Here is a 19,052-nt window from a genome sequence, read left to right as displayed (position 1 = left end):
CTTTAGGGAAGACAAATGATTTTTTAGGAGAACAAATGAGAGATAAGAAAGTTTGTGATAATGTTTGTTTACACGTTGCGAGCCTTCTTTCGGTCTTGACCATCGAACTGCCCTGAGCGAGGATTTATGGTAGATTTACTCTCAGTCTCTCTCCTGTGATTAGAAGCTGCCTCAAAGAGGGAATTTATGGGAGTCTTCATGTCTCAGAAGTTTCTGCTTTACGTCAGATAATGGAAGCTCCGGAAAGCCTTCTTTCTGCATCTGTTGAATCTCAAATGTGTTCATCTTAAAATAATCTTTATATTAACTCTGGGGTTCTGAGTGGGTCCCCACATTGGCAGCCAGGGAGAATATCCCTCCTCTGTCCATCTGTTGGTCTCTGACTTCCTAAACTGTTTCAAAGTGTGCATCCGAGACCAGAGTCATCTCAGCATCTCCTGTTGTGCTCCAACCCAGGGTCTTTCACTACTTGCTCCCGTCCTTCTTTCTGAGATTATTTACAATGCCAAGGAGTTTTATGCTATGTAATAACTTGTTTGTTTCTTTCAACATTTTTCTCCTTTTTTCACAAAACTTGTGAAAAAAATCTTATCTTTGTGTTTACAATAGCTTTGCGGGGCCATTTAATAAATTATATGGCTCAGTATTTTTCTCTCCAGGTTTACAATGAGAGGATAAAGGGAAAGGCATTATCCCAAGCTTTTGAACTCTTCTCCTCACATATCCTGCCTACAAGATTATGTCATTGGAATACAGCTTTTAAGCCTTTTGTGGTAGGGAAAACCACAGAACAGATTATTCTTTTCTCTTGTGGTAAAGTAAAGAGTAGTACGGCAATGAAGACCATAGCTCCCCAACTCACCGGGATGCCTCGAGTGCTGCCGAAGGTCCCAACTGTCCTCCCATATCTGCGTATCTGTCGGCGGGAGGGCACTGACACCTGGCCATTCCTTCTGTCTCGGAAGGTTACATAATGATCACATTGGTAGTGTCCTTAAGAAAATAGAAATGACAGTATTAATTCAGCCCCACCTTTGGTCAGAACCTTAGAGCTGCCTTCTGCCTGTGTATCCTGGAAGGTCAATATTTCTGTGTGTTTCGTATGTCTTCGTGAAAAACAATTATTTGAACAGTTGCCCTAATTTGCTGACCAACTCCAAAACAAGCCACATTATTGGTTCAGCCTGGAATTGGATGTTCCAAACAGTTTTTCTTCCACATTTGTGATAATAACTATAAATGATTCCTATACTAATAGTGCTAGAAACTAAGTATTTGTTGGAAAATATATATTAAGCTTAGTGTAGTTTGAGTCATATATACAATAACACAATTTATTTTTGTTATTTTTAAGTGTTGATTTTGAAACAATCTAAGAATTGTAGAAATATTGCAAGTCCAGAATAAAAGGATGGTTCCCCCCACAGACTGATTTGAGAGTAAGTTGTTGGCTCGACGCCCCAGCGTCCCAGTGTGAATGGGAAACCTGACCCTCTCTGCCTTCAGTGTGTTTGTGTATTTGATCAGGCCCTGGTGTGGCACCAGTCTCTTGTAACTTGGTTCTTCCCTCCCCCTACTCGGGAGCCAACACTCAGCACCTGGCCCTGGCATGCAGCCCATGCTGGGCTCTCCCCAGCACACTGACGCCCTCCTCACCCTGTACAGCAAGGTCTTCAGGGAGGGGAGGTCCTGGCAGCATTCACAGTATCCACAACCTGAGTCAGGGCACTGCGGGCACCCCCTGCCTCCCCGGCTGGCACTCCTGCCTTGCTCAGTGCCCCCACCTTACTACCACTGCCAAGGCTTTTTGACAGAATTGTTCCAGAAGGGCAGGAAAGAGGAGAGGAGTCCATTACTTTCCAGCCATACTATAATTCTATTTGCATGAAAGTAGATTGGCTTTTCCTGATGGTGAAGAGTTTTACTGAAACACTTCCATTTTTTATTTCCCATGGCATTTGTTTCCCCTCCTTACCTCCCTCTCGTGTGTTTCTGGAAGTGTCTGCTTGAGAATTGTTGAAAGTCTGGGGACAGAATTATCTGTCTTTGGTCCCTACTTCCACAGTTTGAATTTTGACCTTATCTTCATGGTTCTCTTGCTTTTTTACCCTCTATTATTTTACTATTTTAAAAGGACTTTGAGAGCCTTGATATTGAACTCTTCAGCCCCAGGAACACAAAATTGTGGTGGAAAAAATGCAGCAAGGGAAAATGTAGAGTAAAACCTCATTTTTATTCTCTGCTTCCATCAGCATTAACGGTATGCAATAAACAGGATGTATGTTGTGAAACACAACAGAAGCAGTAAGCAAGAACCACCCCAAGTGAATCAGGCCGCCCACCCCCTCAGGGGCAGGGGGCGTTTCCACAGCTCAGGTCGATAGAGGTCCTAGAAAAGTCAACAGTTGTACAAGGTTGTGGGACTTAAAACGTGATCTTACCTACAAAGAATTTCCTTTTAGTTCTTACTACGCAGAAAGTCAAGCTTGGCCTCTGGAGACAGAAGAAAAAGGAGGACAGGGACTGGCACATGAAAGGCCAGTGAATGAACAGAAAGCCAGTTTTTCCAGGTCAAAATTTAATGTTTTTGTGGTTGATACTTTAACAATGATTTTTAGGGGGAAGATACTTTATGACAGAAAATAAACCAAGTTGGAATAAATTCAGGAGCAGTTTATTATTCTGTTTATTTCCGTCATCATTTTTTTAGTGAACCAGACCTAGGTTTTGAACTTAATATTTTATTCTCAAAATACAAATGTAATGATCTCCTCATGTAACACTCCTGTTTCCACAAATTGCCGGCTGTCCCTGTTGTGTTGCGTGACAGGTTGTTGGGGACATGAGCGCACGTGTGTGTGAACAACAGGCCGGTAAAGAGCTCCGGTTCAAGATTCCAGTTTGACAGTTACGGCACACGCCGAGGGCGTAGTGCAACAGGCCCACTGTTTCGATGCGTTCTCATTGTAGTGGACGCTTAAGTTTAGTGAGCATGACCTGGAAATAAAGACCTATGGTCTGTTGCCAACTGAAAAGTTTATCATTATTTATATACCAATGATACTTTTAAAAAATATATTGAAAGGTGATTAAAACGTACATCCAAATGTTCATCTTTTCAACCAGGCGTTATTTATGTCACTATTGCCATTAATATGTGGACAAGGCCTGCAGGACTTATTTTTAAAACAAGAATCCAGCCTGCTTTTCCAGAAGATCCAGTTTCCAGTTCCATGTTGGTGGCTTCACTGAAGACATTTCTTCTTGGGCATGAGAATGTTTTTGGGGTTTTTTTTTTGTTTTTTTCGTTTTTCTCAAAAGTGATGAGCAACAAATGATAATATCTAGATTCCAGGAGCGTCTGGAATTATGTATGCCACCACGACAATCTGCTAAATGGAAATCTTTATTGTGCTGATTCTGTTTTAGCACTGCTATCACATATATTGTGGCATTTCTGAAAAATATTTTTGTGAGAACATAAAGAACAATAAAAAAACAAATGACATGGAAATCACGCCAAGTCTGCTTTATTGTTAGAAAATAAAGGGGTACTTTGGGATACGCTGTGCAGAATAGGCCTGAGTAATTCTGTGCTCCTGACATGGTCTTTCTTTCCTTTCTTCCTCCTAGGTACAGAGGCAAAACATACAGGGCTGTGGCCAAGATTGTACGAACTTCTGACCAAGTAGCGGACTTCTGCAGACGGGTTTGTGCCAAGCTGGAGTGCTGTCCAAATTTGTTCAGTCCTGTGCTGGTTTCTGAAAACTGCCCAGAAAATTGCTCTATTCATACCAAAACCAAATACAGTGAGTACTAATAATGAACAGAACATTGGTCCAAGGGCCTGCACTGCGGGGTCATGTAGATGGTGTTTGTGGCTTTTAAAATAACCTTTGGAGTAGTTTTTCATAGGAATTGGTGTGGAAGTAAGATTTCCTAGGGCATATAGTTCTGCATTTTCTAGCCTGCTATGCGGAACAGATGAGGTGACTAAACTCGGGACAAATTCTCACTGGTAGGCGTTGGCCTGAGAAGGTGTGTGCCGTCATGAGTTCAGTGGGCTGGCTAATTCTGAACACTGTGTGGCTGAAGGAAGAGCACAGCAAAGTGGATTATTGGAAATGGCTAGTAACCAGAATTACTTCTTGGTTTCAACACTGAGGAATTATAACGTCTTTCATTGCCCTTCTTTTTTTTAAAAAAATTTTATTTATTTATTTTTAGACAGAGGGGAAGAGGAAAGAAACATCAATGTGTGGTTTCCTCTCATGCACCCTCTACTGGAGACCTGGCCCAACCCAGGCATGCGCCCTGACTGGGAATCGAACTGGCAACCCTTTGGATTCAGCCCACTGCACCACACCAGCCAGGGCTCATTGCCATTCCTTCCCCGGGGCAACCTCCTTGTCACAATCAGTTTCTCCCCTGTGTATACCACTTAACTTAGACTCTCTCTCAAATAGAGTAGTTTGACAGTGCAAAGCACTCTTTACCTTCTTTGCTCTTGACTGTCTCTGTTTCTCCATGGTGAGAGTGGCTACCATGACCCATACCGCCTTTGCCTTGACCTCTTCCTGGTACTCTCTTCCAGCACCTGCCTCTTCCATCTCCCCATCACATTGGTGACCTCTCCCTTCTTCTTGTTGGCCTCTCTGGGCCCTGTCCTGCCTTTGTTCTGGTCTCACCTCTGTGTAGCAGCTACCCCCAGACACCTGCACTGTGGAGAGTGTGAGGTCTGAGAACTGGCGTCTGCTCTTTCTACATCTCCCCTCGGTTATCTCTCATCCAAGGGGTGCCTGCACCCCTGTCTCAACAACCTGGAAGTTTGCTCTGCCAGCCCATGTGCCAGCCATTTGTCAGGGCATCTCCAGGCCCCACAAGCACAGTCAGTGTTCTGTGAGCCCTGGCCAGTTGGGATTTGTCAGTTTGTGCATCAGACCGAGGAATCTGAACATACTTGAAACACTATTCAGAGTGTGAATTTCCTTCCAATTTATATGTGTATTCCCATTTCGTTCTGCACGCACAGTCACTTATGGAGGAATCACAGGAATCTCCTCCTCTCTCCCTCTTGTCTCTGTGCTATATGTATATACACATGTGTAACCTTTTTTAAAAAAGCTTTTAATTCTCTATTTCCTTGTAGCCTATTATTATGGAAAGAGAAAGAAGATCATTAAGCCCCCAATTGGGGAAAGCAACATTGAAAGTGGACACTCTAAACCAGCAAGGCGTAGGAAGCGGCGAAAATCCATTTTTGTGCAGAAGAAACGGAGGTCTTCTGCGGTGGACTTTGTGGCAGGATCAGGGGAGGTACGCTCTACCGAAGCACCTTCCGACACTCCACAGGGACGCAGCACCCTGGCTGGCAAGTGTGACAGTGAAGGCCACAGTGAAAGTTTGATGCTTAATGGTTGCACACGCGAGATACCAGGAACCCCCCTCCTTATTTGTTGAAAACATTTAACATTGTCAGCTGCTCTCACAACAGAAAGACTGCCATTGGGACCCTGGTTGGGACCTTCAGATCAGTCCTCAGTGCCTTCACCAAGTGGTTTTTACAGGGCCACCTGGGCGGGGAAAGATCAGGGGCCAGCCTCTGGTGTTCAAAAAAGTCCCTTTCACTTTACTCCATCCCATGCATGTCCCTCCTTCATAGGAAAGTGAAGAGGAGGATGCAGATGCCGTGGACGATGACACTGGCAGCGAGGAAACCGGCTCTGAGCTGCGGGATGACCAGACAGACACCTCTTCGGCTGAGGTCCCCTCTGCCAGGCCCCGGAGGGCCGTCACCCTAAGGAGCAGCTCTGAGCCTGAGCGCCGGCTGCCTGTGGAAAGGGCAAGGCGGGGCCGGAGAGTGCAGGCCACCCCCTGTGCTGAGGGTGGCGACAAGGGCCCGGCAGCCAGCCAGGACAAGGATGCGGGACAGGTAAAGCTCATGGGCTCTGGCACTGGCTTGTCAAAACAGAGTGTTGAAAGAGAAAACGCATTATAGTTTGCAGGCTAGATTTCAGGACACCCATTTAAAATGCTAAAGACTCTAGCAGCTACTCCAGCCTCATTCCAAGTCAAGGGCAAAGGCTAGGTGATTTTACATTGACCAGTGGGTCAGTGGACGTCAGAATGGAGCTCTAAGGGAAGCAATAGCACCTCTTTTAATGGAAGACTCTAAAACCACAAAGGATTCTTTAAGGAGCACGGACTGAAGACGTCCTCAAAGTCCCATTGGACACTAGACTCCTTTTCCAGGCTACTCTGTGATACTGTAAAATAGTAAATGGGCCTGTCAGGTCTCCCTTAACCCCACGGGTGCTAGATGACCAGCTGGAAGGTCACTGGCACCCTCGTCACAAAAACAAATGGGGGGATAGTTCACTCCCTTGTGTACATTCACAGATGCCCCTGTCATTCATTTCTCCTCTTCACTCAGGGATGCTTCATTAAGCAGGCCCAAGATTTCCTGAACTTGGAATTCAGCAACTGCTGTCAGTGTGCCTTTAAAAAATATTTTACCTCCAAAGGCAGACAAGTCATTGGAGGCCAAGTCGTAACCCAAATGAGCTGCTAAGAAAGTCCCAAGACGCCAAAGACCCTGTGGTTTGTCCTGGCGTTTTATGAGAGACTTTAGGGGGTCATCCCCTTGAGGTCCCAGTTTTAGCGAGGGTCCCACCAACCATGCAGTGATAAAATGACTTCCTGCTTCCCTTATCTCTGCAGGAAGTAAAGCAAGAGGAGGAAGAGAGACTCATTCTGGAGAGCAACCCACTGGAGTGGACGGTGACTGACGTGGTGAGGTTCATTAAACTGACAGACTGTGCCCCCTTGGCCAAAATATTTCAGGAACAGGTATGATGGTTCTGTGGTATACTTGCTTTTTTTATTATGAGACTCTGGATTTTACTTAAACCTTCTGTTTTAGCTGATTTCCTGTGACACAGCTTTGGGAGGGGAAGGGGACATCTCATCACATCTGTGGGTGGGAAGCGGAAGTCTGGGCTACACATATGGTCTCCACCAACACCTTCTTGGGAGACTCTTTGTGGCCAAGTGGAGATAGAAGTCCCGGCCCTCCACTTGACCCTCTCTCCACCTCTGCTGGCAGGGTGGGTAGGCCGCTTTGTCTTGCAGGGGAGCAGTACTTGTCTAAAAGGTTTTGTCTCCCCGGGCTGCCCCTTTCCCAGTCCTTCAGCTAGAGAGCACAGGCCGCAGTTGGGCCTCCCGTCAGCTGTGCCCACTGGCATTTCTGGGCTCCCAGCTTCCTTAGCAATGTCTTGCATATAGAGGCAAACAGAAAACTCAGAGCACTCAGCACCATGTCGTGTCTTGGGTCCCACAGTCCCAGCTGGTCTGCCTTCACGCCACCTCCAAATCTTCTTAAGTTTGTTTGATTTATAACATGCAGGGCTTTTGCTGGGAGATACAGGGAAAAGGATGCTGACTCAGTCTTCCCAGAAGTAGTTTTTGTACATTCTGTTCTGTTTCATGCTGCTTTCATCACCATTTTTTCCTTTCCCCCTCAGAGTTTGTAAAATATTTTAAAGCCTCTGGTGGGTTAGGTAGGTGTTGTGCTAATGAGGAACAAATACAAAAACAGTTGATACAATCTGTACCTTACAGGAATTTTAAATTTAGCAGAAGAAATGACTATAATCAGCTAAAATATAAGATGTGACATGATGAACCATAGGAAAGGATGGTTTTTATTTACATTTTCCCTCAAGTTACAAGCAAACAAATTGCTGTTCTCTACACACATGCCACCTCGCAGGCCTCACTAGTCTCACATAAAAAGTTCAAGGTTAAGCCTGTGGGGCATACTCTGCTGTTTGCTTAATTTGCTGAAATTTCTTGTATTGTGTCACAATGTTGTAAATATCTGTCTTTCAGGACACTGTACTTTTTTAAAAAGTTTCCCATATAATAAATTAAAAATATGTCCATCTATCCAGTCTTTTTTTAGATTATACAAACCAATGGTCTAGATAAAGGGTAATACAAGAAATAAATCAGGAAGAAAAAAGAAAGGCCTCTGATTTCCCAGGCTCCCAGTGAATTTCTCAGAATAATGTAGTAATGAATTGTGAAAAGCAAATTAATATGGTTCCCAGCTCCTCCCAGGGGAGAGTAGTTCTTAACATTCAGAGGACTCCGAATGACCATTAGAATCTCTTAGACAACCAGTAAGTGCACCCAGAATGCACGAACGGTGGTGAGAAGGGCTCTCGGACCGCCTGTCTTCTCTAGCCAACACTTAGAGCAGACAGTGAGGGAGAAGCTTCGTTAGACATAAGGAACCTGGGGAAGTAATGAATCTCTTCATTTAAAACACACAAACAAAAGAAAGAGAATTACAAGAAATTTGAGGACTTGCGTGATTTGAGGCATGCTATAAGCTACATCTGTGTCTTGAGAATGAAAATACAGCAGAACATTGAAATCCTGCCAGGAGCATTGCATTCAAATACAGGACAAGAGCTGAAGACACTCTTTCATGTGTGCATCCGCACATCCATGCGCATGCGCGCCCCGCACGCGCTGATGATGCTCCTGCCTGGGCCTCTGCAGTGAGAAGGCAGTCGGGGAAGGCAGCTTTCGTTACTAGTATGAAGTCTTGTTTTTGTTTTGGTTTAGGCCTGAATTTAGGCCCACTTTTAACTGAGAAGTGTTTTTCAGTTGGCCCTGTCACAGAACCGAGGACAGAGCCTCTCCCGCCCAGGCGCCGGGTCATCTGTGGGAGCTCGAGACCACTTGTGCTGTGGAGGGTCCACAGCCTCCTGTGTTGGTTTCCTTTACAAGTTTCTAAGCAAATGAATAAGCAAGCAAGTGAAACCAAAGCTTATTTGGGTAAAAGTCTAAAATACTGCTTATGCTGAGTCTTCCTCAATTTAGTTCTTCTGAGCCTGGTTTGTAACAACACCTCAGAAAGTTTCATGCCTTCCCAAGCTAAGGCTTCCAAGAAGTGAAGTGTTCCCAGCATGTTGCCACTTCCAGAACCAAGCAATGGGCAGGGCCCTCCCTTCCATTGCTCTTCTTGTATCAGTTAAAAGCTTGGTCCTACTTACCTATTATTTATCATGTAGAGAGAAACACAGGTGGACTTTAACTGATGATATCCTTATTCCTATTTAATTTTAAATTTCACATCAGGTCGTTTCACCTGTCGCAATAAAAAGCTGTTGCCTGCCGTGCTATCTGAAGTAGTGGGCACTTGAGTCTCTTTCTGTTCATTCAGACCTTTAATTACTAACTTTCACTAATTGTATCTATCATCTTTAAGCCCAAATGCCATGGCAGTGACTGGGTGAGGTCTCCAGTGGGTCAGCCCAGGCACTGCATGAGTTTTCAGATGAACTGGAAGGAGCCTGGGGTCTTTACTCGCCAGCAAGTGAAAAAAATCCCAGGACATAGAATGGTAATAGCTCCGTGAGTTTGCTCCTCTGGGTGTTGTAAATTCAGAGACTGTCATAATCACCAGGAGTATTTATAAAAATTATAAACTTCCCATTATGGGAATACATGCCTTTTAATTCTGAAACATTATGGCAACTGCTTAAGCCAATCTACACTCTCTAATTTCACGCTGTGTGTGTGTACAGCGTGCAGTGACACCCAGGCATCTATGACTAAACAGACCCAGAACCCTCACATGAAATTTTGCCTACTCATTCACCTCGTATGAACCAGAGACATATAATAAAGCCCCCAGATTAGCAACTTATTTTAATTTAAAAACTTCAAGATAATTTACATGTTTACTTCACATTTGGACTATTTCCTCCTCTTTCTACTTCTGTAGATCCGAATGTTCCCCTTAAGAAACTGCCAAGTCCTGTGTTGACCTCTCTATCAAACAAAATAAATTTAACTTTGCCGTGTGTTAAGTATAACTTTGATGTGTATTTTATTGTATTTCATTTCCTAAAATTAGTAGTCCATTTATGGTAATTCTATGTTGAACTTGGTAAGTGATTTGCCAGCAGTTCTGAATTATATGAAAGCGTATTTGTAAAAATTAAATTAACTGTGAGGTCTGTTACTACAAAATCAATGAAAAAAAAAATAGCCTCTTTCAAACCAGAACAAAAACTGCATATGAAACCAGCTGCAGAGTGAAATCCCTCCTTCATTCCCTGACTCAGTGCATGTTAGGATTTTGCCCAGTTTTGCTTCCATTCACCCATCTCTCCTTCCCATCCTCTGTGGGGATCTTGGTTATGCAGTCTGCAGCATGAGTGACAGTGGTGCGGTAGACATGTCATTCAACCACATTTGAGCTCACTGAGCCATCACTGTAGCTCTTCCACACCAGTGACAATCTGATGGTCAGGTCCCTAATCTTGTGCCTTTCAGCAGGCAGCATGGCACTCTGGTGTTTTGAAATCAGAGGTCTGGCTTTATTCTTGGCAGCATATTCTTCTCAAAATAAGAACACACTGGAGTTCTCTGTTAGCTCATCAGGGAAGCTGGAGAATGAGGTGAGAACCCAGAGAGGACAGCCAGAGGCCATGAGGTGGCTCAGTACAGACAACACGCATGTTAACCACTCCTCCACCTCAGATGTCAGGCCCAGCTGTCGGCTGTGCTTCCCAGATAAAAAGCTGGTGTGAAGGATCACTGTGGTGAATCAGATAGTTTAGCCTTAATCCACCCCCACCCTGTAATCTTCGTCTTCCTGCCATTGGAGTGTCTCTGCAGGCAGAGTTCTGCTGTGTTTCTTCTCAGTTGTTAGTCCCAGGCATTCAGGGGCTTCCTAGGGGGCACTGGGAGACCCACGAGACACACTTAACCTGCCCTTACGAGGGAAGTTCCAACATGCGCTCTAGATTTTATCCATCCAGATTGCCCGCATTCAAAATTCAGGCCACGGGGGATGGACTTTTCCATTCCCCCAACTGTGGCATCAAAACAGAGACCTCCTATAAACTTCAGACACGTTCCCCTTGATTTCCACCAACTGTAAATACTATTCTGAATTTTGTGTTTCCTGTGCTCATGGTTGATTTTCTCTTGTATATTTTTACGAGGTAGTACATCAGTGTGCTTTTCTACTGGTAGTGTAGGGAGTTCCCTTTTAATACACTTCTCTGTCAACATAGTATTGTGAGACTTAATTTTTGTGGGTATAAATGATATTGTATTTTGGGCCTAATTTGCATTTCTCTGATTCTTGATGAGGGAGTTATTACCTTAATAATTCCTGTTCCCTTAGGCCTCAGTTTAGGCATCACCTAATCTCTGTAGCTGTCCTTGACTCTTATTGGTTTGGTTGACCGTCGTATTTGAACTTGTAGCTCTATGCCCATACATTTATCCTTCTATATTGTAATGGTCTGTTTATTTGCCTGCCTCCTTTGAGATTTGTAGAATCTCATAGAAGGGTGGGGGAAATGTTTCTTTTGTTCAATATGATATACTCAGAGTATCAGAGTGTGCTGGTACTTAGTAGATGCTCAATAAATGCTTGTTGAGTGAGTGACATCCTCCACTTAAATGTGGTGCCCACATATGGCAGCCACCTTAATTGAAATTGTCTGGAAAGAGTTATATTTATATGTTAGGGCTGAATTTCCATTGTAATTGATTTTCTGTGTCCAAGGATGGCCATCATGACTAAGTGTAGACGTTACAAGCGGAGCTACAATTTTCCTTCCCAAGTTTAATGTCAGAAAACTGTGATTCTAGTTCCAGTGCTGTCTCTAACTAGCTAGCTTTTCTGGCATTAATTTCTATCTCTAAGAAAAGCTTCCATCTTCTAAAATAAGTTCAGGTCTCTTCTATCCTATTCTGTTGATTTCATCGAAGCTAATGGTTCAGTCTCCTGCATATAATGTTATACATTAGTCTTCCCAAGACTAACTAACATTCATACACATTTTGGGGTTTTTTTGCTGTAGACATTTTCAATACATCCAAATAAAACACTAGTTTAAGAAAATGAGTACCTGTATGAAATCCACTGAGTCTCTGTAGCTTGTGGGAGCCCTGGGCACACTACTTCCCCAGATAGTAGAACTTCTTGTGGGCTGGGTTGCATTGACACTCTCATCCCGCCACTGATCTTTGTCACAACCTTGGGCCTGCAGCCTCCGAGAGCCTTACTTACTCCCTCTGGGATATGAAGAGCGTCCTAGTGAATGGAAAGAGGGGTTGCAGTTACCCAGACAAACATTTACGGAACTAAACCCAACTTTTACAGAACAGGAGAGTGAAGGGGAAAAAATATCCAGTGGTGATCTTAAAGCTTTGGAGCAAGCCTTTGTACCCTTCTCCCTGAAGCCTGTGCAATTTCATGGTCATTTAATGAATATCACCACTGTGGGGCCCCGTGTACAGATGGAGAAGGACTAAATAAGACAGAAGTACAGGTAGCACTGCCTCCTGGGTAATGTAGGTATGTGGATGCAGATGCGTGTGGTGTGTGCATGCGTGTGTGTCTAAACGCCTGAGCTTTCCTCTGTGGAAATGGTGCTGTGTTGTTGGCACATTTTTCTAGCATCTTCTTACCCATTCTGATGGTGCAATGGTAGACCTTGGTAGGGAAGCGAGATTTTTCTTTTACCAGAAAGCCCTTTTCTAGTACTCAAAGTAAGTCACAGCAGAGCATAGGAAGGACTGGACTTGGTGGGGTGGGGGTGGGCACAGTGAGCTTGGGGAGGAATTCCTGCAGCAGCTCACCTGTTCCAACTCTGCATCCCCACCAGCCCAGGCATGTACATTTCAGAGTAGCCAAAAATTTTTATAGTAAAAAGAATGTGTTAACCAAAAAAAAAATGAGCCAGCCCTCAAGCCAATTGCTTTGTCCAAGCTCTTAGGAGGAAAGGAAAGCAGCCCTCATGCCCTTGGCCCCAGGGCAAAGGCTGCTGGGGCAAGCGTGTTGCCTTGGTGCGTACTGCCTGGCCTCTAACCTACTTTATTTTCCAACAGGACATTGACGGGCAGGCGCTCCTGCTGCTCACTCTTCCCACGGTGCAGGAGTGCATGGAGCTGAAGCTGGGGCCTGCCATCAAGTTATGCCATCAGATCGAGAGAGTTAAAGTGGCTTTCTACGCCCAGTATGCCAACTGACTCTACCCTTTTGGTGATACAGCATCTTGGGAAGGTTTTCGGGACTGAACTTTTATTTTTCCCAGACACACGAGATGCTTCATACACAGTCACCAGAAAGCAGGAAGCATGAAGGATCTGCTTCCTCTACCAGCCTGTTTCATAGTTCCATGTTTTTAAAGCACACACCAGGACCACAGCGGTGGCCTCTGGGAAGTGTAAATTAAAGTTCTCTGTCAGACCCTGTGGGATATGAAGAGCTTTTTTATATGTCCACATCTCGCCTTTCTCCCATCCCATACCAGGCAGCTTCCTTTGAACAAGGCTCTAAACCACAGCCCACGTTTCTTTGAAAACACCTTCAGGTGCAGTTGATGTCTTTTGTTTTACTCATTCTCAGGCGCATTTGTACACGCTTCTTTCACACTGATACACATGTGGCTGTGGGTGCGTGGCTGTCACCGAAGTTTCGATCTTGGTGGCAACTTATTTCTCAAACACAGCTGTAGGCGATGCTTCAGGATACAGTTATAGAAAGATGGGCTAAACCTGCATCGCCTGTCAGAGGTGCCTTTTAGGAAGTACGGGGGCGAAGGAAGGTGGCATATCACTGCAGTGAGACAGTTTTTCATGAGTAACGGACTAGAGAGGACTTGGATTTGCAGGTTCTTTTATGGAATCTCAAATATCTCTAATGTTCTCATTTAATTGTGACCACATCAGGGAGGGACTTCTGTAGTCTCTTAGGAAATGTCGACATTGTATATTGAAGGAAAAGTTTAATTTCAGACCGCAGGAGTGGGAAGAGATTTGAGATAAGCTTTTTACAAACCACCAACTTCCCCTCAGACTCCCTTTGAATGCCACTCGCATTTGGTTCGGCCATGGAACACTCGTTTACAGTAGGCCGGTGGGTGCAGTGGGGTGAGCACCGGGCCTGGAGTCAGCCTGGTCTTTTCCTGGCATGACGAATGACTGACTCTATGATCTTGGGTGACTCGGAGTCACTCTGCACCTCCTTCCCACAAAGTGACAGGTTGGAACACTTATGACACGAGCAGTGTGCACACGTTCCCGTCCCCGCCCTGCTCTTGTGAAGGGAGAGCCCAGATGGATCAGCCAAAATGAGGGTAAGAGGGTAAATGAAAAAGAAGTGTGTCACCACAGCCTTTAGCTCTGTCATTCCTGCTGCTCACTCTGGCTTCGAGGTTCTTAGGACTCTTCTTGGGCGGTGATCATCAAATCAGTGAAGTCATTTTCAGGAAGATCTGCGGCTCGGAGAACAGGCTGGGTTTTGTACCAAGCACTCCAGGTGTGCATGCCCCTGAGTGACCCAACATATGTATATATTCAAACCCAAATGGCCTATTATATTCTGTTACCATGGTGGCCCAAATACCTTTTTAAACTTATGCAAAGAAACCAATTGTTTGCAACAAGTTCTTCAAATTGTTCAGGAGTGAACACGAAGAGCAGAGGCTGCATACCTGTTACTTTTGTCCTGTAAGTACCTTGATCTTTTTACTGTGATCAGTCGCAACAATCCCAGTAATACCATGTGGGGTGGGGGCTTATTAGCTTATCATGCTTCTGCTGCCTTTCAGGGCAGGAATGTCAGATTTAGAAAAATTTGATTACTAATGCTAATCCGTACTAACATTCTGTCACTGGTCCAGATGAAAATGGAAAACAAATACTTTGTAGTGGAGACATTTTTGTCTCCCTGTAGCTGATTTCTACAGCCCAGTTTTAAACATTTGGCAGATGCATTTGCCTGGAGACGCCTGACAGAAGGACCACTGCCCTAAGCTGTGTTGGTGGACACTGTCGTAAGGAAGCAAGTATCTGTGGCGATTCACACTCGGCTCGCAGTCCATTCTCTCTACTAAGTGAAAGTCCCGACCCCTCTCAGTTTCGCACCCCTGCCTTCTCAGCCATGCGCTTTTGGCCTTAAATGCTTGGTCTTGTGCAGTTAAACTCCGTTCAAAAGTTGGAAAGGGTATCCATTTCAAGATCTTGGCATTCTCCCTGTGCTGACTCATTTACGGTCCTTCACTGTGGCCTTTTCAAACTCAACTCTTTCTGCTGCATTTGAAATGGGAATGAAGGCATGTGGCAGATAGAGTACAACATCGTGCTTGTAGAACGAATGTCACTTTCTCGTGCCCTTTCAAAGAATAGCATAGAAGAAGAGATGCTACACTGTAATAGATCTTCTGGGCCAGGGGGTTCTCTGGAGCCTCCCGGAAGAGCAAGGAGGCTCCCGCCCTGCACCCCAGACAAGGCCTGGCCACCATTGCTGGCGAAGCTTCCTGCTCCCCTCGGCCGGACGCCCGGGACTCTCCTTACCCTCGGCCTCTCTTTGTGCTTGCACTTTGTGTGCATGAGGTGGCTGCCACCAGAAGCAGAAGGCGGCCAGCTCTGGGGGGTCACCATGAAGGTGGTCTCCTGCCATCTCCTGGCCATTCTGAGAGCCAAGATACATTTTTGGGCCAAGAAGATACTTTTATTCTGAGCATTGATTGCCAACATCCTCCCAAACTTGGGCTCTTTGGGAATTTCTGTGATGGTGGATATAACTTCACACCAGGAGCAACTGGGCTACAGAATTGTAAGGTGGTGTTCATTTCTCTGCAGGAGTCACCTCTCAGCAGCTTCTGTCTTAGAAGTAGGGCCAATTTCCAAGGAACATTTTACTTTTTTGTTACTATGGCTCTTAGGGCAGGAAATACTGATTTTGTACCTGTAACCACCTCATCCCCCAAACCACCACAGTCCCCAAGTCAAGTGTTTCTTGGTAAAAATATTCCTGCAGGCGATGCCCACCCTCCCGCTCTCCACAAGCCATGGTTTGTCTGTCTCCCTGATAATACTTTGGGACCAAAGTCCCACCCTCTCTGTTCCTGGACCCTGCACACACCATGCTCCTCATTATCTCCTGGAACAGCCAAACAGTGTGCTTTCCCTCTCCTGGCTGAGCAGGCACCTCACAATCTGGACGTGTGGATAACGTGAAAAGTAGAAATGCCTCCTCATCTTCAGTAATGAAAGGCCATCACTCAATCCCACTCAGAAACGGATGGAACTCATTTCAGTCCCTGACTTCTTGACTTCATTTGTACTGTGTTGGGAAAGTACTCCACAAAAATGGAAACCTAGGAAACTAAAAAGGGCAGAGTACAACTGGCATGACAGAACTTCCGTGATTTTCAAAATAAATAAATAAATAAATAAGACAAAGACCAGTTTCCTATGCCATGGAGTTAGGGAGCATGGAGAACTCACTCCTTACTTTTAAAATTAGGTTCATCTGATCAAAGTCTGACTCACACACGGTGTTTGAGCCGCACATCTATGAGGCTCCTTCACCCTATTTGATCATATCTGAAAGATGATTTCCTGTCTTTGCTTTGATTTGTTCCTGGTAAATTAAATGACTCAAAACTAACACTGCCACCTCCAACCCTTACTGCGATCTCTGCCAGGTTGATTTTGGTCAGACTTTCAAGACTGGTCTCAGTTTCCTAACTTGTCTCATAGAACTTTGTTGCATCAGGCAGGTTCTGAGATTTGCCTTTTATCCTACACCAGTCACCCTTTCTAAGAGCATTCCTCCCTTTGTTGTGGGCACACTGTTGGTTTTCATACTTCTTTTGTGCAACACCCATTCCCATGTATTTCTGTATATAGAACTATAAAAATGGTCGTGTTATAATCTTTCTCGTGGTCTGAGCATCACTGTTGCTTTTGGTTAAGATGGTGAACGTAGGCTCCAAGTGCTCTATTCTGTCGTTAGAAAGCTGTGATCGCGTGTGCAGTTATTTGAAGGGAAAAACTATAAATTATAAGGTATTGGTCATTTTTAAGAATGAACTTGTTGGAGACTGAACATTCTGCCCATGTTGCTTTGGTGCAATAACTAACTAGCAGTTATTACAGTCCAATGATTCTTTTATTTAGCTTCTGTCCTTTTCTGCTCACAGGATTTCTAGAAATTGCTGTACTCCCTTTAACTTGGTCTAATTTTTAAGTTGATTGATTCTCACAGCTTTTACCACTAGAGTTGGTTTACCAGCATCCAAAACATGATACGATAAAATCAAGTTGGGCTGTTTTGCCCTACTTCATTTACCTAAAAACTGGAATTGCTGACATCTGGTGCTGCCTTGGATTTGGTTGATAAATAACTCAACCAGTGTCCTGAGCTGTAGACTTCCCATCTGCTTTTTGTTTCAAATGGCCAGGATTTGGTACCAGTGAGTATGTCGGTCTTGTCACATAACCAAGCAGAGTGGTGCTTCAGACGGGGAGAAGGAGGCATTGAAGAAAAAGTAAAGTTTTGGAACAAACTGAAAATCACCTTATGATGGGAAATTGGAGACAAAATTTTTTAAATGACAGAAAAAATACTCATTTGTTCATAATGGGAGCTAGCATGATATCTGGAAGTGTAAACTGTCCCTAGTTGTGGATGTCAAAAGCCCTTTTACTGTTTTGCATTCCAATTTGAATAGTTTGTATTGAAATTTGATTCATATATCTTGTGTATGTTTTGGTGCGTAAAAGGGAAAATTTGGGGGGTTTTACTTTTGAGAAGTGCGGGGCCGAGGGCATGTCATTGGTTTGTTTGTTGTAAGACTGTCTTCTGTATATATGTTTTCATGTAAATAAATGAAAATCTTTATCAGAGTTATATTTTAATTTTTATTCTAAATGAAAAATCCCTTTTTACTTGAAGAATTGTAAGCCACATTGTTAATAAAGTAAAAATAAATTCTATGGTGTTGTTTTTGTTTTTGTGTTGTTATTAACTATTTTTAGAGTTTGCATTAGAACTGATTTTTTCTTTTTTCCTTGCCATATGCTAAAACATATGTTACAGAGTTTTAATGACCATGACTCTCAAAGTCCTGTGTTACCTTTCAGGGTCACCAGTTAGGTCTGGAGTATTTTATTTAAGGAATTTGTGTTTACTCTTTTTATTAAAACATTACTCTATGTCCTCACATGATTACCTCTAGCTTCCCCATTTTCAGTGACTTTAGTTATTCTATGATTACCTGGTGCATTAGTAGAAATACTACTTTATCTCCATAAGAGCAATAAGTAAATAACCACATTTGCACTCATCATTGCCCTCCAAGTGCCACCAATGGGCCTTAGGTATCTCAGCTGGAAAAGGAAGAGGTCCCTTTGCCACCCTGCCCTGTCACAGGGGTCTCAGAGGCAGATCATGCCCCTTTCCCCACCTGCCATAGACTCCGGTGAGCTGACCTGGAGCCAGAAGTAAGGTGGGGGGTGGCATTTAGGGAAAGGAGGTGGAGCGATGCTGCACGTTTCTCCTAATCACATTCTCAAGCCTCTTAACATACTTTTGCCCTGTGGATAAGTTCTACATATAGAAATTTTTGTTTCATTTTTAATGATGGAAGCTTTTTCTCTTAGTAAAGCTTTCATAACAAAAGGAAAGCCCAAGAGGGCAGACAAAAAATGGGAAGCATATTGCTTACTTTCTCAAAATATACTGGAGGCAAATTGGTCAAGGGTTAGGGTTAGGGTTAGGGTTAGGGTTGGCTGAGTTAATACGACCACTGTATTTCTATTTGTAATGAAGACCTTTGATGCCAAAGGAATTTAGAGGATGGATGTATAATAAAGTAACCAAATGCTTTTCCAGCATTTTCCTCGCCTGAACACCATAGAACAACGTCGTCTGGTGCAGGGGCTTTGCAAAGTGACATTATTCTTCAGATGTGCCCCTACCCGTCACTGCTTTCACAATATTGAGAGAGGTTGCAGCCCAGCCTGGGGGTTAACAAACCCCCCTCCCAATCTTGGAAGGACAGTCCACATACCAAGGGAATTATAGGACGTGACTAATGTCCACTGGCAAAAGTGGGGGAACCTTCGTGGTGCTGTTGGACCAAGCAGGACAGAAGACTGGATATGGGAAATTCAGGACATCGGGCATTTACCTGCAACATGGGATTTAATATTCCTGTAAG

The 19,052-nt window shown here is 44.2% G+C and overlaps 1 protein-coding gene across 6 annotated transcripts in view; it reads left to right on the top strand.

Moving 5' to 3' along the window:
* The window catches only part of SFMBT2 (Scm like with four mbt domains 2), a 220,138-nt gene extending 203,123 nt beyond the window's left edge, over positions 1-17,015 (top strand). For 5 of the 6 annotated variants that reach the window (XM_036024495.1, XM_036024501.1, XM_036024485.1 and 2 more), the window contains exons 17-21: positions 3,634-3,809; positions 5,150-5,316; positions 5,663-5,932; positions 6,721-6,849; positions 12,928-13,298. In XM_036024495.1, coding sequence (XP_035880388.1) covers positions 3,634-3,809; positions 5,150-5,316; positions 5,663-5,932; positions 6,721-6,849; positions 12,928-13,068 — 883 coding nt within the window. In that variant the 3' untranslated portion in view covers positions 13,069-13,298. Of the gene's footprint in view, positions 1-3,633; positions 3,810-5,149; positions 5,317-5,662; positions 5,933-6,720; positions 6,850-12,927 lie in introns of all 6 variants that reach the window. The other variant, XM_036024478.1, reaches the window with a different exon arrangement.
* The last annotated feature ends 2,037 nt before the right edge of the window (positions 17,016-19,052 follow it).

Source organism: Phyllostomus discolor, chromosome 1, assembly GCF_004126475.2.
Source record: "Phyllostomus discolor isolate MPI-MPIP mPhyDis1 chromosome 1, mPhyDis1.pri.v3, whole genome shotgun sequence".
NCBI lineage: Eukaryota > Metazoa > Chordata > Mammalia > Chiroptera > Phyllostomidae > Phyllostomus > Phyllostomus discolor.
This window is presented reverse-complemented; position numbering and strand designations above follow the sequence as displayed.